The sequence below is a fragment of the Balaenoptera acutorostrata genome, chromosome 21, assembly GCF_949987535.1.
Source record: "Balaenoptera acutorostrata chromosome 21, mBalAcu1.1, whole genome shotgun sequence".
NCBI lineage: Eukaryota > Metazoa > Chordata > Mammalia > Artiodactyla > Balaenopteridae > Balaenoptera > Balaenoptera acutorostrata.
In genome coordinates this window covers 20,316,779-20,342,147 of record NC_080084.1, presented here as the reverse complement: position 1 = coordinate 20,342,147, position 25,369 = coordinate 20,316,779, and the positions used below count along the sequence as shown (strand labels likewise).

General features: G+C 34.5%; 1 protein-coding gene across 7 annotated transcripts in view; it reads right to left on the bottom strand.

Moving 5' to 3' along the window:
• The window catches only part of TUSC3 (tumor suppressor candidate 3), a 194,153-nt gene that overhangs the window by 18,907 nt on the left and 149,877 nt on the right, over positions 1-25,369 (bottom strand). For 3 of the 7 annotated variants that reach the window (XM_057537215.1, XM_057537216.1, XM_028164511.2), the window contains one exon: positions 9,417-9,480. The exons of 3 other annotated variants lie outside the window; for them this stretch is intronic. In XM_057537215.1, coding sequence (XP_057393198.1) covers positions 9,417-9,480 — 64 coding nt within the window. Of the gene's footprint in view, positions 1-9,416; positions 9,481-15,362; positions 15,480-25,369 lie in introns of those variants that run through there. One more of the 7 variants, XM_057537217.1, reaches the window with a different exon arrangement.

Genomic DNA, 25,369 nt, shown 5'->3' with positions numbered 1-25,369 from the left:
ACATAATTGTAAGATTTTCATAAGAGTGTACCACATGTTATTGCTTCATCTTACTGATGGGCATTTGTTTCCAAATGTTTGCTATTTCAAATACTCCTACAAAGACTGTCTTTTTATATGTACACGTGCAATATTTTTTTCTAGGGTCTACACCTAGAGGTAGAGTCTTTGAGAGGCTGATATGTGTATTTTCAAATTTACTAGGTATGATCATATTCTGTAAAACAAGTAGTGTTGAGAGTTTCCATTTTTCTTACGTTGCCGAAGAAACGTTACGTTGGTATTGCTGAACTATTGATATTATCAAATTGTTGAGTGGGGATCTGTATCAATAGTGAGTCTGAGTATCTTTCGATATGTTAATTCTTTTTTCTTTAATCTTTTGTATAGTGCTTATTTATTTGTCCATTTTTCCATAAGCATACTTGCCTTTTCTTATTAACTTAGAAAATGCTTCACTTTTTTCTGGATATGAATTGATTAAAGTGTTGCATATAGATTCTTCTACTTGTCTTCTAAATTGTTTAGTTATGCAGAAGGTTTTCATTTTAGTATGGTCAAAATTATTATTCTTTTGTGAGCTTTGGTTATTGTTTCTTGCTTATGAAATTAATTCCTACCCCTAAGTCTTAGAAATATTCTCTAGCTTTTCTTAATTGAAATGTACAATATTATGTTAGTTTCAGGTATACAACGTAGTATCTGGACACTTAAATACACTAGGAAATGATCGCCACCGTAAGTCTAGTAACCATCTCTCCCATACAAAGTTACTACAATATTATCAATCATACTCCTTATGTTGGTATTACATCCCCATGACTATTTTAAAACTGTAAGCTTGTACCTCCTAATCTCCTTCACCTGTTTTGCCCAACCCGTCACCCACCTGCCCTCTGGCAACCACCCTGTTCTCTGTATCTATGAGTCTGTTTTTGATTTGTTCTGTTTTGTTTTGTTCATTTGTTTATTAGATTCTGCATACAAATGAGATCATAAGGTATTTGTCTTTCTCTGACTTATTTCACTTAGCGTGATACTCTTCAGATCCATCCATGTTGTTGCAAATGGCAAGATTTCTTTTTATTTAATGGTTGAGTAATATGCCATTGTGTATATATACGTATATATATATATATATATGTGCATATATATGTGTGTGTATATACACACACACACACACATACACACAGACCATATCTTCTTTATCCATTCATCCATTGATGGTCACTTTGGTTGCTTCCATATCTTGCTTACTGTAAATAATGCTACAATGAACACAGAGGTACATATATATTTCAGAATTAGTGTTTTTGTTTTCTTCAAGTAAATAAAATATCCAGAAGTAAAACTGCTGAATCATATGCTTGTTCTATTTTCAATTTTTTTGAGGAACTTCCATACTGTTTTCCATAGTGGCTGTGCCAAATTAGATTCCCACCAACAGTGCACAAGGGTTCTGTTTTCTCCACATCCTCGCCAACACTTGTTATTTATTAAGTTCTTGATGATAGCCATTGTGATGGGTGTGAGGTGGTATCTTATTGTGGATTTGCGGTTTCTTGATGATTAGCGATGTAGAGCATCTTTTCATGTGTCTGTTGGCCATCGTATGTCTTCCTTAGAAAAGAGGAAGTCCTCTTCAAGTCCTCTGCCCATTTTTTAATTAGGTTGTTTGCTTTTTGATACTGAGTTGTATGAGTTCTTTATTATGATATTAACCCCTTATTGGATATATGATTTGCAAATATCTTCTCCCATTCAGTAGGCTACCTTTTCATTTTGCTGACTTTTTTTTCAATGTGCAAAAGATTTTTAGTTTGATGCAGTCCCACTTGTTTGCTTTTGTTTCCCTTGCCTGAGGAGACAGATCCAAAAAATTATTGCTAAGACCTATGTCAAAGAGCGTACTGCCTATGTTTTCTTCTAGGAGTTTTATAGTTTCAGGTCTTTAATCCATTTTGAATCTATTTTTGTATATCGTGTGAGAAACTGGTCCAGTTTTCCCAACACCATTTATTAAAGGGGTAGTCTTTTCCCCATTGTACAGTCTTGCCTCCTTTGTTGTAGATTAATTGACCATAAGTGCACAGGTTTATTTCTGGGCTCCCTAGTCTGTCCCATTGATCTATGTGTCTGTTTTTGTGCTTATACCATACTGTTTTTATAATATTACCATAGCTTTTTAATATAGTTTGAAATCAGGGAGCATGATACCTCCAGCTTTGTTGTTCTTTCTCAAGGTCGCTTTGGCTAATCAGGGCCTTTTGCAGTTCCATGCAAAATTTAGGATTATTTGTTCTAGTTCTGTGAAAAAATGCCATTAGTATTTTGAAAGGAATTGCATTGAATCTGTAGATTGCCTTAGGTAGTATAGACTTTCTAATATATCATTAAAGTCAGTCAGGTAATGCCATTCTTCTCCTCAGAGCACTCTAATAGCTTTCCATCTCTCTCTGAGTAAAATCTAAAGACCTCAGAATGACCCCAAGGCTGTACCTGATGTATATCCTGACCCACTTCCTACACTTCTCCGCCCTTGATTGCTGTGACTCATGTCCTTGGTATTCTTCCAACAAGAGGAACCCCTCTGCCTCAGGATCTTTGCAATTGCTATCCCACTGCTTGAATACTCTTTCCCCCCAATGTCTATGTAACTCACTCCCTCACCTCCTTCAGGTTTTTGCTCCAATGACATCAGAGAAGCCTCCCCTGAACTCTGTACTTCTTTATCCTGCTTTGTTTTTCTCTGTTAACATTGTATTTTAAAGAAATTTTAGATTCTGTATCTTTTTTATTCACTTATTGTCTCTGTCCTGTCACTACAAATGTTAGCCCCCAAAGGGTAGGAACTTTGTTTTGTTCACTATCTTACCCAGTACCAACTACTCTTTGAACTACTCTTTGATGTAGATACTGTAATATCATTATTATCCTCGGTTTACAAATAAGGAAACTGAAGCCACCAGAGAGATCCAAATAACTTGTGCAAAGCCACAAAGCTAGTGACTAAAAGTTGCAGACCAAAAGAACATAGAAGGAATGAAGTAGGATGATGAGAGGGTTAGATGAAAACGATGAGGGAGAAGCAAAGGAACAAAATAGCTAAATCTATTTTAACATAATGTGTAAGCATAAAATTTTATGTCAAGTGAAAATGTACATAAACAATATAATCTCATCTCTTTAAAAACAAATAGTAAGAGAAATGCAGGGAAAGAAAGATAATAAGTTGAAAGCAACTGTCTTGGGGTAATGAGGTTGTTGTGGGTTTTTGTTTTCTATTATTCATATTCTACATAGCAGTAGTTTGCAAACTTTTTCTCTAAAGGGCCAGAAAGTAAATATTTTGGGCTATGCAAGCTGTATGGTGTATTGTTACTACTCAACTCTCCTATTGTAGTGCAAAGTAATCATAGACAATACATAAATGAAAAGGTGTGGCTGTGTTCCAATAAAACTTTATTTATAAAAATAGTAGACAGGCTGGATTTGGCCCTTGCTGGTCCTAGTTTGCCAACCCTTGCTATAGAGGATCTAAGACCATGCCAAAGATACTATAAACTATTATGTCTGAGAGGAAGTTAGCTTTGCTCTTACGTGAAAATAAAGAAATGAAAAACTTAGTAAACCCTTGTGTTATGATCTTGAAGTAGGAATTTTAAAGCAAAGGGATTACTAGATACAGGTGTTATGTACAACTCCAAGATAAAATATTTTATTAGAAAGCAGCAGGGTCAGGAACCAAGTGTGAGTTTGTGCTCAGAATGTTTTCTGCTAAAGTGAATTTTCTAGGCTTTACCAAGGAATGAGCTGTGAACCTACTTTAAACTTGATGGCTGTAATTAAGATACATGAATGAAACTAAAATGGCTTTAAACTTGCCAACCCTCCTCTTTTATTTAAAGATACTTTTAAACTTAAGGACTTTGAGTATTGAGAATTATTTAGCTTAAGTTCTCCTGTATCACTGAAAACAGTTTTGGCTAAAAGAAAGCCTACATAATACTTAATATTTCGGGAAAAAAATCACATTGGTAACATAAACATTCTTAGATAAAGGACTGATTTATAGACAGAGGAAGAAGCTTGAAGATTATTTGTCAGAGTTAATGTGTAGGTCTTCTTTCATTGGGTGGAAGGCTGAATGACTAATGAAAGGTCCTACAAATCTCTAAGAGATTCTATGTCTGACTCTGGAGTAACAGATGCTTTTCTGTCATTAAACTGATGGGTGTAACCATTTGACTATGCCTTATTAAAGAGTCTCAACATTAAAAAAGAATCAAAGAGATGTAAATATACACTAGATAAATTATAATGTTCCTGAGACTTTTTCTATTGTTCTGAGATTGTTAATGCCTATGCCTACACACACACACACACACACACACACACACACACACACACACACACACGCCCTTGTTCTACTTCATGTATTACTTTGCACATTTGCATTGATTAATATCATAGAAATATACACTCAACTACTGTGTACTCTCCAGTTTCTCTCTTTATCCTGTCAATCACCTTCTTACCATGAAAAAAGTCAAAATATTAATATGATCCTACATAAAACAGAAGCTGCTGTTTGTGTAAATTATATACAAAACCCAGAGGCAATGAGCATCCTACTGAACTGGTAACACATACGTTTGCATTACATTATAATCCATTCTCAATTGCACCTGATGTTGGGTTTACTGTTGCTCCTAGGAAGAGAATCAGGACTGTCAATTTAAAGATAAATGCAAATAAATGTTGAAAAAAAGTCAGCACATTATAGAAGACTTGGTCTTCTATCTAAATATAAAATATCAACTTGCATCTGTCATTAATTTCCTTCTATAGTATGTTTCTCCTAGGATATAACACATTAAAATAAAAGAAATATTTGCTCTCTATCATAGATTGAAAACAAATCAGAGTAAAATCATATTCTTTCATAATAAATGGAAAACAAATATTTTTCTCATAGGAAAAGCAAATATGAACCGTGTAAGAATACATATGTTTTTAAATATTTTAAAACTGTTATTATTGCTAGTAAAACCTCTGCCTTTTACTTCAGAACTTTTACTTCCAGTTGACACTAATCTCATGTCATCTTCTTGAGATTCCAGAACTTAGAGGATATGCAGAATTAAGGGACAGGTCAGAATTTGTATACTTGGCAATAAAGCCAATCCTGGAACTCATGTGTCTTGTTTCAACTAGCACATATAACATATCTTGGTGATTGAAATTTCTTAGCAAGGTATGGGAAGATATTCATTATCCAGCCAACTAACCTTTCATCAATCTGCCCTTCACAGTTTGAGAATGCTCTCTCATTTTATGTTTTTGTACCTGTTGCACCTTCCACTGGAATATTCTCGCTCACTCATTCTCCACCTGGGGAGAAAACCTTTTTCTGCTGTATCAAAACACAGCTGAAAAGTCCGTTCAACTTCTCCAGGCATCAAGTTGCTCCTTCCAAGCACTGATTATAGGATCTGTCATACCAGATTAAAATTATTTCTCTATCAGTCTACCTTCTTGCAAACAGCAAATATCTTATATTTTCATTACATAACTAAATGAAAAATTAAAAAAATATTTTACTCGGAAAAATATAAAGGATTATATGAGTTAGTCTTAGTTCGTATATTCCTTATTAAAATGTCATAACATTTTTTATTCCTTTTTAAAATAGTTTTCTCTCAAAGACTACTTAGGACTGTTCCCCGCGCCCCCCCAATAAGGTACTGAAATAAAACACTACTAAAAGGGAGAAAAATCTTACTTTTACTAAATGTGAATCAATAACCTATGACATCAAATGACTCCATCTGTTCTTTCTTAGGTTTTTTTCAATAAAATTTTGTATATAGCAATTGCATCTAATGATCTCACTTACTAAATTAGGAAGAGAAAACCAAAAGGCAGAAATGTTCTCTAAACAAAAAGCAACCACCTGGAATTTACCTTTTTTGTTGTTGTTGTTTAAAGAGAAAAAATATCCATGCAAATTACAAAAAAAAATTACATGATAAGTTTAAAAAACATCGGTAGACTCTGCCAAGGAAAAGTAAAATCAGAAATTATTATATATAAAAAAAAGAAATTATTATATACTGGCTTCTACTAAACTTTTATTGATAATTTTAATGAGTCCACCATTTTAAAAGACATTTTCTCTTTTCATAGATACCTGTAAATAAAAATAACAGGAGCAATAAAGCAACAAATAGTTACTAGTAGCAGAAAGAAAATAGGGGCTTTTAATTCTATGTGTTACTGTTAAAGCAATTATACTCCAATAAGGACATTAAAAAAAAAAAAACAACTACATGGAAGACTTCATACTGTTTGTGGAATTTCTTTGCATCCTAAATCTCAGCTTGATGCCAATGAGCCAGGAAATGAAACCTTGGGGAATTCCTGCCATACAATGGAATGACGGTCTCAACACACCTTTTCATTCCTTTTGCTAGGTACTCCTGATGTATTTAATAGGCTAACTGTTTGGAATAAAGTATACTGCTAAATGCCAGCATGGATTGAAATCAGATAGAAAAAAAAAAAAAAGTTCATACAAATAAGTACCAAAAAGTTACCTCCAATACATATTCCCCCTTTTCTGCAGGTTCACTTCTGTGGTTTCAGTTACCCACAGTCCAAAAACATCATATGGAAAATTCCAAAATAATTCGTAAGTTTTAAATTGAGATTTAAATGTCATTCTGAGTAGCATGATGCAATCTCACACCTTCCTGCCCTGTCCCACCTGGACGTCAATCATCCCTTTGTCCAGAGTATCCACGCTGTATTCACTACCCATTCATTAGTCACTTGGTAGCCATCTTGTTACCAGATAAACTGTCGTGGGATCACAGTGCTTGTGTTCAAGTGACCCTTTTAACTTAATAAGGGCCTCAAAGCACAGGAGTAGTGATGCTGGCAGTTTGGATATTCTCTTACTGTGCCTGATCTATAAATTAACCTTTATCATAGGTATGTATGTGTAGGAAAAAATATAGTATATGTAGGGTTTGGTACTATCCACAGTTTCAGGCATCCACTGGGGGTCGTCTTGGAACGTATTTCCTGTGGAATTTGGGGGGGGGGGTTTCTGTACTGTGTTTTAACACAAATGTGTTTTACTTCATAAATTAACTTGCATAATTAAAAGATAAATTAAGAGCAAATATGGCATTACCCTTATTTTTTTTTAATAAGGATGAGATGTTCCTAGAAATGTATTTGCACATATTTTATTTTCTCACCTAAATTCCCTCTAAATGTGCAGAAAGTATTAATCTCTTATCATATGAAAGTTGGAAAAGAGAAACCAAGTAGTTAACTTATCAAGATCACAAAATTTGAGAATGGAATTGGAAATACCTACATTTAAGTAAACAATCTGAGACAGACTAGAGCAAAAAATACTCAGTACCTTCTTAATTGTGAAGCCACAAAGCACACAGGAAATTAAGTAAATGCAAGGAATGGGTTACAGATATGCACAGTTCCATGAAATGCACTCAAGTATGAGTAGCCAAGGATGAAAGGAATAAAAATGTTGAGAACTGATACAGAGGAAGAAGATGGTCGATGTTGTTTGCTGAATTTCAAAAAGATAGTGTTTAGTTCCCCCCTAATAGAAAATGGAGTCTTATAATCTCATTTAAAGCTTCATTTCCAAGGTCAAATCTTCCAAAGGTGTCATTTTACTGTCTTGTTAATTACACATGATTCATGGGCTCAGCGAATCACACTCCAGAAAAGTTAATCCATTGTGTTCCCAGTGTAACCTTTAGAATTCTGATAAATACCATAGGACTATGTTTTTGTTTTGTTTGTTTTGTTTCTGGTCATCTATGCCTTTGCCAAATGTTAAAAGAATCAACCAGTAAATGTTTATGCGTGGTACCTGTGACCAGCAAAGTTCTGAGTGAGAAAGATGGGAAAATATAATGGGACAAACCAAAGCCCTTAGTGAGTACTGGATGTTTTCCTTGTGCCAGCTATCTCATATTCCACAGAGAAGTGCCATGTGGTTAGCTGACTAACCCTGGTTTTACAAATGAGGAAGTCTGTGAGCTTCTTGAGAATTGGGAGTGCTTTTAAGAACCTCCCACTCCTTTCCTCCACTATAGTTAACACAAGTCTCAGTATATCCTGGCACCTGATGCACTGTCCAGAGCATATTATGCAAGTAAAAGAGAACTAAAGGTGGCATATACATATTTGCTAGGTGGATTAAAGAGTGCACTGTTATAGCACAACAAAGTAATAAAATACAAAGCTTTAATGCTATTAAAAGATAGTCTTTTCCATCCAGAATAAAATTAAAAACTTCAAGATGTCACGACTGACACTTATTCATGAAATCCTATAAATAATAATATAATATATAAAACCTGTACAACCAGTAGACTATTAAAAAAAAAAAAAAAAAAGAAAACTGAATTCTAATCCTAGTTCTTCCTCCAACCTAAGGCAAGTCCATTAAATCTTGCGGGTTTTAGTTTTCCTAGCTATAAAATAAAGTTTTGGCCTAGGTGAGTTCTACGAATCCTTAAAGGTTTAAATAGTTATGGTTACATCAAATACTGGAAAATTTGGTCTAGACTGCTTCATTTGAATATGAATCTCAGTAACCAGGAGAATAATCAAATTCTATAAATGACACTATAAGGCACACTCTAAATCCCGATAATGACTCAATACTTTCAACACTAAATTTAACATACAGATATTTCCACAGGACTCACACAAATGTCAATGTTCCCCCAAAGTAGTTTTTGGCCCCAAAAGTAACCTTACTTCATTCTAGTAATATTTAGTTTGTTTTTAGATACATGAAAAGTATCCTATCCTGCTATCTTCTTTACCCTTCCACCTCTTTCCTATCCTGCTATCTTCTTTACCCTTCCACCTCTAAACCATAAATTGTACTGTGTTATCTGATTCATAACATTTAGTCTGCCATGTTCCAAAAAGATGTCGAATTATCCTAAATCCCCCTCTTCTCACTTACTATAATATTTAAGGGAACCAGTACTAAGATAGTTTTTTTTATCCTGCTTTTTATATTATAGGACACTTTTTTCTCCCCATTAAGATCCTAAAGGGGAAAACCATACAAAGGTCACAAAAAACTCTAGCCAGAGATAATCAATGCAGAGCAAAAGCTATTCTTCAAAATTCAGTAGTCAGTTAAAAAAAAAAAAAATTACAGTCTATTAATGATTCAGAATTTAAAAAATTACAATGCAAGAAAAAATAATCAGCATAGTATAATTAGAAAATTAGTCAAATGGTAAAGTTTAGAATTTAATGTCTTGAAAGTCTTGATATTAGAAAAAATCAATTTGATAGCATGCAGCTTTGCTTTGTCCTTTTCAGTCCATCTGTGTTTTAAAGGATACTTAGTAGCAGAATAATGTGTGACTCTGCCACGAATTGAGCCTGGCTGCTCCCATGGATGTAGCTCTATAAAACAAGACAAAGAAGCGCAAATTACAATCCGGGCAAAAGCAGATGTTGGGTAGTTTTTTTCTTTGTATTGTATAGTTTTATGCCTTGAAGATAAACAGTGGATGAATCTATGAATTAAGCCCTTATTTATATTTTTGGAATAAAATAATTATTAGTTATTTTTGAATAAAATAATGATTAGTTAACTAGAAATAACAGATGAAAATGTTGGTGGCTGATGTAACTGTAAACTGTAGAAAGCAACCTAACATCAGAAGTAAACTTAATATAATTTGTTAAAAGGTTTTACCACAAATACATACGCACAATGTAATGATTCTTCCAGAGTTACTGTAAAATGTACTTAATATAAGCATAAGGTACAAATTAGAGCAACTAAGTTTAATGACTCTCCATCCTTCAAAGTAAGTAGAAAGTGACCTATCAAAAGTTATATGACTCTTTTCCACATTATCAAAGTTTTAAAAATAAGGAGATAACTTTATCACTGCATTCATTTTATGAGAAAATTTCATAACCCCATTGAGAAATGTACAGTGTCCTATACCTAGTTAGAATTCTATTAGTTGATACCAGTCAGTTATAGAAATTTGACAAAAATCTCCATCCAGGATATTTTGCTGATTCCCACAGTATTTCTGCTTTAATGGAAAGAGTATTTAACTAGGAGTCAGAAAGTCATTCCATCTTGTCCTCAACCCTGGGCATGTCACCAAATCTCTCAGCTATTCAATATCCCCTCATCTATAAAACTAGGAACTGGATTAGATGATTCCTACAATCTTGTGGAAGCATATACAGTCTTGTGTATATTGTCATCAATTCTGTCTTGGTATTTCCGCGCAAAGGCTGCTGTTGATACTCTGATCTAAACTGTCTTTGTTTCCATCTCTAATTTCTCAGTCATTTGTAGTGCAGCTGCCTCATCCAAAGGTGTGTTTGGATATATTTTTAAATCACAGCTTCAAGCAAACTGACTAAAAAATAGCCGTTTCTGGTTTATTCACATTATAGCTTCTGAGGAATCCTATTATGTGTGTTTTCTTTTTATTCTATTAAATATTTACCAATGAATGACAATAGTGTAGCAAAACAAATACAAATACTATAAGCCATGTGCTTGACATTACTTCATCTGATTAGAAACTAAGATCTTCAGAACTAAGAAATGAAGGTTTTATTATTCTAATAACTGTAACAGCATAGATAATAACAAATACAACCATACCAAGTACTAATAACAACTACCATTTATCAAGCACTCATTTTGTGTTTAACACAAGCTCTACATGCAATATCTCATTTAATTCTAATAACTGTAACAAAGTAGGTATGCTTTGGCATAAGTTCCTTACAAGAAAAAAAAAAAGTGCTCACACCAATTCCAGAGAGATGTGATTTTGAATTGTGATCACTGAAAAAAATGTAACTTATTTAAAAAAGAAGCATTTATGACACCAAGAAAATGGCAAATGAAAACTAAGGTTTGATAGTGCCTGGTGTTACCCAAATGACAGTTTCAGTTCAAGATCAAATCCACAAAAGCACTTTTGGTCCCTTCTTTCATTTTTAAAGTACATGATTGCAGAATGAACCAAGAGCTTGTCAACAGCTAAAGGAAACGCTGTTGTGATTATAATTTACCATCTACATGAATTCTTTCTGTCCAGTCTTTTCATGCAGTTTGCCTCAAATTAGTTATGAAATTTTATTTGCTCATTTTCTTTCCCCCTTCTTGCATACATCATGAAAAATTACCTATGTGAATCCTTTCAGCTTTTTTCAGTCCCTTATTTACTATCTCCCAGTACAAGAAGAGCAGACACTTGAAATTTAAGAAAATATTTAAGTGATAATCTCTCACTCGTCTAGCATATGACTCTCATTCTTTGCAACAGAAGTACTACAATAGCAAAAAAAAGAAAACATGATGATTTATTATCAACATAAAATCAGAATGTAGGATGAAAACCTTGTATTTTCTTTGGCAACACTTCCAAGAAGTCAAAAGAGTTGCCTCATTGCTCTTAAATAAACTGATGTCTTTAAGGTTAAGTAATTAATTCTCATCCCTCCCACACACACAAAAAAACACTTCTAAACAACAAATGGGTTAAAGAAGAAATCTCAAGAGACATTTTAAAATATTTCGACTAAATGAAAATGAAAAACAGCTTATCAAAATTGTGTAATGTAATGAAAACAGTGCTTGGGAGATATTCATAGCACTGAATGCATATATTAGAAAAGAAGAAAGATCTGAAATCAGTAATCTAAGTTTCCGCCCATAGAATGTACACCACCAAGAGTGAACTCTAAGGTAAACTATACACTTTAGGTGATTATGATGTGTCAGTGTAGGTTTGTCCTTGGTAAAAAAAAAAAAAAAAAAAATACCATTTTGGTGAGTGATATTGATAATGGGAGAGACTATAAATGTGTGAGGTCAGGGGATATATGAGCAATCTCAGTACCTTCCTCTCAACTTTGTTGTAAACCTAAAATTGATCTTAAAAAAATAAAAGAAAGAAAGAAAAAAAGTTAATCTTGGCTATTTAAGATTTGCCAGTAGAAGAGCCACTGCTTTCCTGATCAAAGCCTATAGACAATGAGGGATCCGTTTTTTATATATGATAGAATCAATCCTTTTTTTTTTTTTTAAACCATTTAACTCTAAATAAAGAAGATGCTATTTTAAGATATATTAGTTAGTAGGAGTGCAGTAATGACCCCCTAGGCCTCAGTCTCCTTCGTATGCCCAGGTAACCAGAACTAAAATGAAATCATCTTTATTATTTCCTTCTCAGTTTCTTTCTGAGAATACTAACATCCAGGAAGAGATTCTTTTGAACTATTAAGATATACTATCTTATTTAGTGTTAAATTTAATAGAAGTACTTAAAGGCATTCTATGATCTTCCCACTGTATGATACCACAATCTTGCTTAAGGTGGAACCAATTACTTGAGTCTTATACTAAAAGCAAAGTGTGAGAGCAGGCAGGTAGGCAGACGGGCAGGCAGGTGGGCTTCTGTTGGCAAATGGGAGTATCCGGGTCACCTGCTGGTGCACAAAACGAGTGGAAATCCCGAGGTACTTAGCACTCTGGCATCCTAATAAAAGATTTCTCTATTTCTTGACAGTTACATATTCCTAGCCCTTTCCTTAGGGGTCCTCTTTTTATTCATCAAACTACATAAACTTCTCTGAGGTAGCACTAGTTCTTGCTAGGCTGCTACACCAAATGGCAGATGTGATATAGATCATACAATAGCTAGGCCAAGTCCTCCTGGATTTACCTAAAAGAAGAGATATAAATAGGTATTATCTATATCCAGGTGGCAAAGAATGCCATTGTGTTTGATTTCCCCAGGCTAGGAAGGGTATGATTGGTCTTAATCAAACCCTTCTCTACAAAAAGTTGTCAGCCCTGCTAGTACAGTGGCTGTCCTTATGAGCTTTACCTGAATCACAGTGCCAATAAGACTGGTAGTTCACATAATGTAAAGGGGGGAGGGGAGGGGGAGAAAAAGTAACAAAACAGAACACCAAAAACAAAAAGCTCCAATTAATACTAAGGAAATCCTCAGCAGAATATGCTGAAATAGTTCATTATAATTGGCCCTCCCTAGAAGGTCAGCCAATGAGAACACAGAGTGCAGGGCTGGAAGACTCTGCAGATACTATAAAACAACCCTAAGCCCCAGACACTAGTAAGACAGCTACTGGGGATAAAATATGTTTGGAGAAGCACCTTTTGCTTTTTGAACAAAACTGATAATAAGACTGATGAGAGAGCTTCTCATATTCACTGTGCTTTCAAAATGTTGAGAGGTAAAAAATGTGACAACACAGTAAGACTAAGTTTCTTCCAAGTGTATGGCAAAAACTTAAAAAGGCCTATGACTCAGCTTCTAAGTAATTTTAGTAATTAATATTTTCCTGAGAACACACTTCTAGACTTATTATAGATTTTCTTTTATTCACTAATGAAAGAAAACTTGAAATGCACAGTATAATTACTCTCATAGAATTTTTTTGGTAACTAAAGTAGTAAGTTCAAAATGAAGTTATGTTATATTCTTCATTTTAAAATCCAACAGAACAGCTTTTGATGTGAGATGAACTGAATATGTAAATCTACAATGCAAAAGTTTTGGTAACTCTGTCATATCAGATATATATGAAAAGTATAATTTAATAAAAATATGTGGGCTTTTCTCCTTTTTCTCCTTGGAAAAAAAATCAACCATCAAGGAACATTACTATTCTCATGTCATTATTGTAAATGTAATCTAAAATGCAAGAACAACAACAACAAAACAACTAATGTAGCTTAAAATTTACATGATTCTGTGTTAAAAATAAAATCACTCATTTCATATCACTGAATATTTTGCATCTGTGATTGGTGTAAGAAATGCATTAGGAACAGAGTTTCTCTTTTGCCCTATCCTAGCTTTGCAAATAAATGATTTCCCCCAGCAAAGCCATTTAACCTCTCTTTAATTCATTTCCCTGGTACGTATCATATTTTGTTACTTATGGGGCTACTAGGTGATAAAAAGATGCTATTATCAAGAAAAATCTATAAAATGCATTTAAACAAAAAATAAACAAGAAAAGGACCACTGTCTTTTGAAGCATAGTCTCTTACATTTTTCCTCTTTTTTGGCTTATCTGTGAATAATGGACATTCACATCTTCACTCTCAGTGCTCACATGATAATCTTTGATAATCCTATATATGGAAGCATCTTCACATGGATGAAAGTACCCTGGGTGGCTAGGCAATTATTTCTTAATAATGAATCTTTTAGCATATCTATGAGATCATCCTTTGATCACTGTTTGTAGTTGCTATTTTTTCCTGTCACCGCCTCACTGATTGCAACATGAGTAAAACACTGCTCAGTCTGGGTCCCATTACATCATGCTGGACTACCTGCTGTGACAGTTTTTCTAGTCCAGTTCTTCAGATAGCTGTAGTCCTTGAAACTTCTCTTATAGTGTCTTAAGAATGATACTCTCTCTAAAGTTCACCTAATGCCAACTGCTTTAAAAGTCCAGTGTCATCCATTTTCTCCGAATGTCCAGGATCACTGCATTCTGATGAGCAAGTCTGGAAAATCACTGCCTCTATATCTTTGACATCAGAGACTTTATCTTGACATTTGATGTGAAATATAGCACAATGGTATGATAAATGAAACCTGTCTAAAAAATGAAAATGACGCCGATAAGGATTCAGACATTGGATCCATATAACACTGTTGACAGTACCACAGCTCTGCAGGCCTTGAGACTGGCTTTAACTAATGATGGCTGCTACTCGTTGAGCCTGCTCATCTGCCAAATGAGACATCATATTCTTGGTGTGATTCTCTATTTCTTTAAGCTTAATATTTGAAGGCTTCAAATTAACGGCATTCGTCTGTATATTTAATCAGTATACTAGCAACGTGAATCCAGGTATATGAGAAGTATTTTGCACGTAGAGGCTAATATACAACTTCTGGTTCTTCCATAAAAACTTTAGAGCACCAAACATAGCAGTCATCTTCAACAGAAGTACCACGCTGATGGCTGGGAACTCTGGCTAGAAACCAGGCTGCTAGCGGTGTGGGATGGGGCGTGTTACGTAACCGACCTGTGGTTCCGTTTCCGTATCAGTAAAGCAAGGATGTTGTAGTAATTTTTTTTTTTAATTATTTATTTGTTTATTTATTTATGGCTGTGTTGGGTCTTCGTTTCTGTGCGAGGGCTTTCTCTAGTTGTGGCAAGCGGGGGCCACTCTTCATCGCGGTGCGCGGGCCTCTCACTATCGCGGACTCTCTTGTTGCGGAGCACAGGCTCCAGACGCGCAGGCTCAGTAATTGCGGCTCACGGGCCTAGTTGCTACGTGGCATGTGGGATCTTCCCAGACCAGGGCTCGAAACCGTGTCCCGGGCATTGGCAGGCGGATTCTCAACCACTGTGCCACCAGGGAAGCCCTGTTGTAGTAATTTAAAGCTTTAGAAAAGTATGACATGAAGTAAGCCTTCACTAAGTGTTGGCTATTGTTGTTATATTTATTTATTCAACTGGTATTTATTGAATGTCTCATATGTGATAGGTACATTTCTAGGCACTTGAGATAAGAGTGAACAGAGCAAATATCCCTGGCCTCACGGGGTTTATAGTCTGGTGTTTGTGCACACATGTGTGTGTTGGGGGAGAGAGCCAGAGAAAGACAAAAAAACAATGAACATAAATAAGTACATAATACATATATGTATATATAGATAATATAAAATTAATTGTATACAGAGAACAGTATCACCCATACTGATTTTGAGGGACGCACACACCAGGCAGAGGGAAATCATGGCCAGTGCGAAGGCCTTAAGGTAGAAATGTGTTCAGGGAACAGAGAGGTCAGTGTATTGGTGAGGCCTTAGATTTTACTCTGAGTCACATGGGAAGCCTTAACAGGTAAGTTTTGAGCAGAAGAGTAATGTGAGCTGTGCTGAGAATAGACTAAAATGGAGTAAGGATAAAAGCAAAGAGATGAGATGGAGGTTACTACAGTAATCCAGACAGCAGATGCTGGTAGTTTAAAGCAGGTTGATGGTAGATGGTAACAAGTGATCTGACCCTGGATATATTTTGAAGGAAGAACAACAGCATTTCTTGTTTGCTGTGTGTTCTTACGCAAAAGGAGATCAAAACTTTATAACAGATAGAATGTGTAGTAAAAATTTAGTTATTTCAAAGTTCAAATTCATAGTAAATATATATATTACAGTATTTATACTAATATATAGAACATTCACATTCAATTGGGAATACATGAATTTAAAACAAAATCTAGGTATTCAAGGGTTTATTAAAATAAAGAGGTCATTAAAAATGGTAACATGTACTTTAATTAGTAAGGACTCTATAATTGAAATATAGAAAAGTTACGTTATTTGTCCATGACATTCTATTCTCTTTTCACATTTTCTCCTTTGGATGATTCATACTCTTAAATTCAACAGCTCTTTTGTATGAAAGACTCCTTCTCACACAGGTCTATAGTGTCACATTTTATGGAGTAACTACTAATTGGATATATCTACTTGAATATCCCACTTGAATGTCCTAACACTCGAAAACTAAAATTTTTTCAAACAAATATCAATGTTCTCCGCACAAAATAATTTACCTTTGCCAGACTTGCTAGACTTCTATGTTCCTGTCAATAATGCAACCATTCTTCTAACGACCAAGTTTCAACTTTAGCATTTATGTCTGCATCAATCATAGAGCCAGTGAACACTTCCTATTCTACATTTGCCATTTTTCTGTTACTTTGACACAACTGATTGTGTCTGAATGTTTATTATATCATGCTTGGATTACAGATGCTCTAATCTTTACACTCCAATCTCTCACTTCTAGCTAAATCTTCGAAAATCACCACTTTCATCAGTCTACTGCCCACAAACCTTTGAAAATTTAAAATTGCTTAGAGGCCAAAGCCCTTGGCAATTAAGTCAAACACTTTTGAATCAATCAATTAATAAATCAAGCCAGAAACTATCTACTCAGTACTTAAGAGAGATACTGTATTCCATAAAATGAGAAAACAAGTAAATATAAAATGTGGTTTTTTTGCTCAAAAGGAAACATAGTAACATTTGCATAAAGAGATCTCTAACCATATAGACAAAATAAAATGAGCGCAGTGTACTTAAAGCACTCTAGAATTAGTAGACCAAGATTTGAGTCTGGGCTTGAGTTGCCTCCTTTGTAAATGGGGATAATAATAGAATCTTTCTTACTGAGGACTGCTATAGGATTGAACAGATCAGAAGCTAATAAAATTAGCTACTAAATTACATGGTATTTAGTAAGGACTATAATTTTGGCTATCAGTTTAGCTGTGTGTTCAGTGAGTTCTAGAGAAATATAAAAGGTGAAATTACTGTAGGGTGAAATGGAAGGAAAAGACTCCAAAGATGGTTAACTGTAAACAGGGTATTTCAATGGAGATTATGTTGAGATAAATTAGGAACACTGGGAGAGGATTTTAATCAGGTAGACTGTGACAAGGAAATTAACAGAGGATGGGAAGGAGTTTAATCTTACTGGGAAGGGGTATGGAAGTAGACATGATTGGGATGCCACATTAAGTCCATTTATTCTCACACTATTTCTATTAGGAAAGATTACAGCTCAATGAAAAAAAAAATTATGGCCCCCAAACATCCTATCCTCGTTTCCAACTCTCTATGGGTTCTTAAGGCTGTTCCATTTTTTTTCCCTGACCCATATCAAGGAATGATCTTTATTCTTACTGGGTAACCAAAATTCAGCTTGATTTAATGCCAACTCAAATTCTACCTCTTTTAATAAAATTTAATAATTAATTAATAAACAGTTAATGCTCTTAAACTATAATACTTACTGTCTATAACATTTAATCTGTATCTTAATCACATATGGATTTAGAATGTTAGGATTCTGGACTTAAAACTCACATGAATAACACTGTATCAGGAAAAAGCATATATCATTTATAGAATACAGAATATTATTTTTCAAAAAGAGAACAGGCTTCAAATACTTGCTTCTACATATTTTAAAGCAATTTAAATACAAAACATATTTAAACCCTAAAGCGAAATGTAAAATGATTGTAGAACTCTGTATATGTAGTGTAATTCAGGAATTTTTTAAAAATCTAGAGCATCTATTAATAACTCCATATTTTTTAACATCTTAGATGAAGCTAACATATGAAGTTAAATTCCTCAAAATAGCATAAAGAACAGTTAAGCTCAGGAAATTTTATATATAAATCTTAGAGAAAAAGTGATGCTTGATGCTTTAAACAGCTATGAAGCGTGAATGTTATTTAAAATTAATAAAATCAGAGTTTACTCTTTTCAGATTGAGACTGAGCTCATTAAATAATGATTTTATTTTTAATAAGCAGTTTTTTGCCAATAAAATTTTTAACAAGTAAATATTGATATTTGGTGGTTATCAGTATGTACTATAAGCATATAATTTAAAAAATCATATTTCTCCAGAGATTTCAAGTGTATTCCATCATTAGTAATTAATGTATTACAAATATACTTGTGTATTAGTATTACAAGCGAGTATTTGTGTGCACTTAATGAATTTTTTACATATAAATTGGTTTTTTTATATATAAAATTCCATTTTAAAAACATTGGCTTTTTCTTTATAGATTTTAAAAATCTTACATGAGAGCTTGCAAATATCAAAATGTGAACTTACCTTCACATATTGAGAGTTTGTGACACTATAAATATATACATTATATAAAGACTAAAGCTTCTTTTAACAGTGCTTTCTCTCTCTTTTTTTAAAACTGGCTAATTCATAAGAAATTCTTCAGATTTGTTTGTAATCAGAAATACACAATAGGGGGAAAAAGGCACTCACAAATTTTGTATTTGGATATTTAAGGCCAGTCAAAACTCATCTTATAGATTTAAGACTTTTGCACTTTTCTGTCAATTCTAAAGAGGTATATTTTCAAAGAAATATTATCTGGAAAAAATAAGCAGAAACAAATGAGAGTCTTTCCATCGTATCTGTAATAAAATTCTTCCATGAGTTTTTCACTTATAATCAGGAAGTACTTTTTTTCAAAAACAGCCAGCACTGCTGGGAGAAATTTGAAATGACTTTTTACAAACACAAACTATATACACACATATATGTATTTTTTTTTTTTACAAGTGGACATGTGTGGAAAAGCTTAGAAAAGCAACTTGAAAGACCTGCACAAAATTGTAAACCACTGTTAACTGTGGAACAAATTTTACAAGTTGAGAGAGGAATATTGAAAAAGGAAGCTTACATATTTTCTTTTACATAGTTCTGTATTATTTGAATCTTTTACAACATTTACAAAAATATTTGTGGATTATTTGGGGAACAACATGTTCTTTTAAAGAAAGGCAAAATTTTTACTCTTGTCATCAAGTAGTTTATAATATTCTAGAAAAGTAAGAATTGCTTGCAAATGCTGTGGACAAATCAGATTTTAAAAATGACTGGAAAATGTCCATCTGATTTAACAACATGGAAAGCCCTGGTGAACTTGGTGTGATTTTGAGGGGAGTGATGGGTGTACAGGAGCCAGACAGAAGGATGCTGGGAGTGACCAGAAATGAAGTGAGTTCATGGGCACAGACAACCTAAGAGAATAGAAGAAACCGAATTCAATGATACTAATTTCAAGTCTGAGAGCTTGGTTTTGGGAAATGTTACAAGTTTTGATGAGGTTTCAAGTAAATAGTTCCCAAATGGGCAGTTTAAGTGGAATGAATAGGTAGGTTATAGAATTAAAAGAGAAAAAAATGATCATAGGAGGCCAGTGTGCTAAAAGAATCGACAGCATAGGTGTTCTGAACAAAGGGACTGAAAAAAAAAAAAATTTCATCATGTCTGAAGACAGAAGAATGAATTAGATAACGTTTGAAGTCTTTTAAGACCCTCTAATCTTATTTTTCAATGAAGTTACTACGTGGTTGTCTTCAATATTGTAAAAAATATTTTCCAAAAAGAATATCAATGACACAAAGAATATTCAATCCTAAGAAATAAAAATGTAACATCATTTGCATAAGTGCTGCAAATCAACTTAATGGGATTTTTTTTCCTCTTGAAAATATTTTAAAAAATCAAGGGCTGCACAGTTCTAATTTATACTACTTAATTGGAATTAATATATCATCTGGTGGCTATTGCAATGTTTTCTTTAACAAATCACAACAACATGTATTCATAAAGTTAGTTTCTTATTTATGGTTTCCTTTCAGTTCCTAAAAATACAGTGAAAACCTGACTGTATCAAACTGGGGGGAGAAGGAAGGTATAAATTTAAAAACAAATTCTCAAATAGAATAACTCTTAACTGTCAAGTAAAATTTCGAAAGCAGAAAACCTACTCAGTAAAAGATAAAATATATTGGCAATTAGCAGCATCTTTATGGATATAAACAACCAAGGTACTATTGTCCACTTAAAGATATTTTCTTGAACAATCTAAACAAAACTCAGTCAAAACTGTTTACAGATTTAATTTGCTTAGTAAACCAGGCCTGCACCGTACAATAGTGTACTTATCTAAAGATAATGTTAAATTATCACAAACTCTAAAATTGAGTCCTTCTTTTAGTGAAGTATAGTTGACTTACAATACTGTGTTAGTTTCAGGTATACAGCATAATGATTCAGGGTTTTTGCAGATTATACTCCATTATAGGTTATTAAAAGATATTGGGTATAATTCCTTGTGCTATACAGTAAATCCTTGTTGCTTATCTATTTTATGTAGTTTGTATATATGAATTCCATATATATTGAGTCCTTAATTAATGCTTAAAGCAATTAAAAAATATATGTACCTTTCTTTTCTTTAAAATTAGTAAGGTGTTTTATAAGATAACCTTTTGGTTTAGAAAAAATAAATTATCAATGGCAAAATGCTTTGAGATTTTTAGCCTTTCAATCTTCCAAATAATGTTTGAGAAAAAAAAAAGCAGAATCTTCTATGCCTAGTGGACTAATTCTGGAACCCTACAATAGAAGGGGGAGACTCCCAAAATATGATCTTAGGGCTTAAGGAGTTCAACACCGAGGAGAAACTTACAAGAATTCTTCAGAAGAAAACTTTTATGAATTTTTATTATGAAGGAGAAAGCTGGTAGGGAGGGAAGATGACAAGAAAACAAAGGGAAGGAGAAGAAAAAGGAGGAAGTACCTTGGGGAATAATGCTTGTTACATCTGCATGACCAGGAGCAGGCCTGGACTGAGGCAGAAGTTCTGAAACTTCCTGTACATAAAATGCGGGAAACCCTTGACGGGTGGATTGAGGTGGATTAACTAGTGAATAAGGGGAGTGTGGAGCAGCTTCTGGAATGCAGGCTACACTATATTTCTTGATCTGGGGCTGACTATGTAGGTGTGTTCTCTTCATGAAAATTAAGCCACACACTTATGATTTGTGCACTTTCTTAAATTTATGTAATGTTTCTATTTAAAAAATCTAAGATGAACAAATAAGTAAATGAATTGGGAATCTTGCTACAAGGTACATTTCTGGATACCATTTTCTGGAATCTGCATTTTAACAAGTACCCTGGGGGTCTATGCAGCCATTCCAGAACATAACTGGCAAAATAATAGCTGAGAGGTTCAAAAGTAATTTCTTCATCCTCTCAGCAACTGCTTTCTCCAGCCACAGGAATTTCTGGGTATTCAGCAAACCTGCTGATTTGAAACCCTTCTACTCTAGTTGGCCAGGAAGCAGCTGGATTACTGACTATAGACGTGGGGTCAGAACTCATTTCCATCCTTACTCTTTACTTATCTAGGCTTAAGGTGCACCTGGCCCTGTACTAGATACCAGAGAAATGAGAAAATCATAGTTTCTGCCTTCAAGAAGTTTATAATCTAGTTTAAATAACTAAGCATTACCTAAAATACAAAACAAGCAAAAAATTAAGTGGCGTAAGTAGCAGCAAACAAAGCACTATAAAAGTAAGAGGAAGGATGGAGAAGCAAACAAGGCCTCTTGGAAGATAGCATCAAAACTAGATAAAACCTAAAGTAAAATGTCAACAGACAAGAGAAAAAAGAGGAAACACTCCTGAAAGGGCAGGTGGGGAGCACTATGGTAAAGACAGCACGGACTGGATATGGGCTACTGGGAAGAAAGTAGTTAAAGATGAGGCTAGAAATGCAGGCGGTCCCTACCTTTAGAGGGGTCTTGGATAAAACGCAGAAATAACTATGCCTAATTTTAATTTTATAGGAATAAGAAAGTCACAGAGGACTTTTGAACAGAAAGGAGACGTGATTGTAAGTCACTTCAGGAAGCTGAATCCGGAAGCCACAGATTTAATGTACCGCGACAAGATGAAGGTAAGTCAACATGCTGTATCACGGTGACTGTAAATCAAGGCTACACAGACAGATCTAGGTTCTCTTGCTGCTCTACTTGATCAAGCTGCTTAACCTCTCTGAGTCACAGTTTCCACTTGTGATTAGGGATAATAGTGACTACTTCATATAAGGGTACTGTATACACTGAAGGAGGTAACATGTAAAGTTCCTAACATTAGAGGTAGTTCGTCATTGTGGTCCTCGTCGTCATCCACTTTTTCACATCACTCAAGTTTTTCCTGTGCTCTTAGATATGGTATTTTTGGATGGCTCACATGAGTTTGCCTGGAGCTAAATTCTGATGAGGAAAATAAAGGGTAAGGTAAAAGGGGGTAAAGTGAAGAAGGTATAAGATTCATGTAAGAAGTTCAGTATGCCAAAGAACTAAGATATATGTGAAATAGCCAAAAATATACAAAATACAACTTTTCTAGTAGTACTTGTTCTCATCCTCTCATACTTGGATTTGGGTAAAAGCTTCCAGATTGGCTTTGATCCCTCTAACAAAATAACAGAACTGTATATTGCTGTCAAGATAATACAACTAAAAGAAAACGTGCTTTCCCTCCCCTGCCCACCCCCAGCGGTAACCAATCTGCCTACCTGATGTTCCAAGATAGCTTACGTTGGTTTTACATATCCTAGATTTTTACATATGCCTTTCCAAATTTAACACAGTCTAGTATTTGGTTGCCCTCTCTTTTCTAGTCAGGCTATCTATCCTCTTTTGAACCAACTTAAATATGACTTATCAAATCTAAATTCAGTACCACTTTCTTTCTTTTTTTTGTTTTTGAATTTTATTTATTTTTTTATACAGCAGGTTCTTATTAGTTATCTATTTTATATATATTAGTGTATATATGTCAGTCCCAATCTCCCAATTCATCCCACCACCACCCCCAGTATCACTTTCTAAATGAGGCTTCTTATAGCACTCAACTTGACATAGATCTTTTTCTAATCTTAAACTCTGTAGTATGTGTTAAGTCAGAACTACTAAGTTTATACCTGATTATATGTTGATTTGAATTATTCTCTGCTTTGCTTTTATTAGTCTCGTGACTAATGTCTGGTAAATGTCTGGTAAAGTTCTTGAAACAGGACCATGGTTGTGCATATTTATCTCCAAAATACCTAGGATAATGCTAGAAAGTGTTCCTAAAAAACTGCTGATTGGGACTTCCCTGGAGGTCCAGTGGTTGGGACTTTGCCTTCCAGTGCAGGGGTTTGGGTTTGATCCCTGGTCAGGGGGCTGGGATCCCACATGCCTCTGGGCCAGGAAACCAAAACAGAGAGCAGAAGCAATGTTGTAACAAATTCAATAAAGACTTAAAAAATGGTCCACGTCAAAAAAAAAAAAAATTAAAAAAAAAAACCTGCTGATTGACTGCTCAATGAAATTCTCCATCTAAAAATTTAATGTTATACCTTTCCTCCCCCATGAACATTCTTAGTTACGTCATAGGCTATCAACTTGCCTCCCAAGCCAATCTCAAAATCACCCCAGTCCTCTCTTCTTAATTCTACTCATTTTACCAGGTATAAAGTTCTGTCATTACCAGTCTAGAGTCACTACCACACTTTTTGTTCAGGAACCCACCATCTGTTACCTCAGTCTTCAAACTAGTCTTCCAACCAACAGTTTTACATGTCACTTCCCTAAAAAATACAGATCTACCCCTGGCCACTCAAAGACTTATAGGTTTCTAGCAGCCAAATGCCTACAGAAGACTGTCTAAACATCTTAGTGTAGCACACAAGGCTTTTCCAAATCTGTACCAAATCAAACTTCTTAGAATCACCTGAACAGTACTCAAAATTCACTCCATTTACTCTAAATTGATTACCCTGAGCCACCTAATAACTTTTCATGCCTCTGTGCCTTCAGGCATTTTCTTTATTATTGTACTTTGCCCACTGTAGTGGGTTGAACAGTGTCCCCACACAATTCGTGGCCACCCAGAAACTCACCACATGACCTTATTTGGAAATAGTGTCCTTGAAGATGTAATTAGCTAGGACTGGGATCATACTGGATTAGGGTGGGCCCTAAATCCAAAAAGAGTATCCTTAGACAGAGAAACAGAAGGAGGTGATGTGAAGGTGAAGACAGAGATTGAAGTGATGCCTCCAGAAGTCATGGAAGGCCAAGACTTGCCAGGAATCACCAGAAGCAAGGAGAGGGGCATGGGGTGGTTTATCTCTCAGAAACTCCAGAAGGGAACCAACTCTGCCAATATCTTGGTTGCAGACTTTTGGTCTCCTGAACTGTGAGAGAACAAATTTCTGTTGTTTTAAGCTACCCAGTTTGTTGTACTTTGTTATGGCAGCTCTAGAAAATGAATTCACTCAGTTATCCACTTGTCGAAATCCTACTTTAAACTTAAAGATCTGGGCTCTTTCATTTCTCTCTCCTCATCTCCTATAGATTCATCCAAGCAGTAAGGTGTTGCTCCATCTTTGCTCCCACAGAAATATATTGAAGCTTATGTCTGTCACTGAGTTGCATGGCTGTTGTCTATTTATGTCATTTCCCCTGTGGTTCCGGGAGCATATCGAGATTGATTTCCAGTATTTAGTGGTGCTTGACATAATAGAAACTTTATGCTAAAAAGTACAGGCTGCTAAAAGTATAGGTTTTAAGAAATAACATAAGCCCTACAACTTACAAATTTTATATTGTATTCAATACTGTCATTACAATGCTTATTACAGAAGTTCAGGGTAGATAAAAAGCCCAACACCTTAAACCTAATTTCAGAGTTTTTAACATGTAAATATAAAGCTTTTGAGAATAGCTTGGCAAAAGCATTTTTCAGCTGTATATGCATTTACATTAACCTATTATCTAGGTTCAATTACTCTGTGCACACACTGTGAAAGTAGCTGAATCTCAAAGAAAATAACACCATCATATGTAAA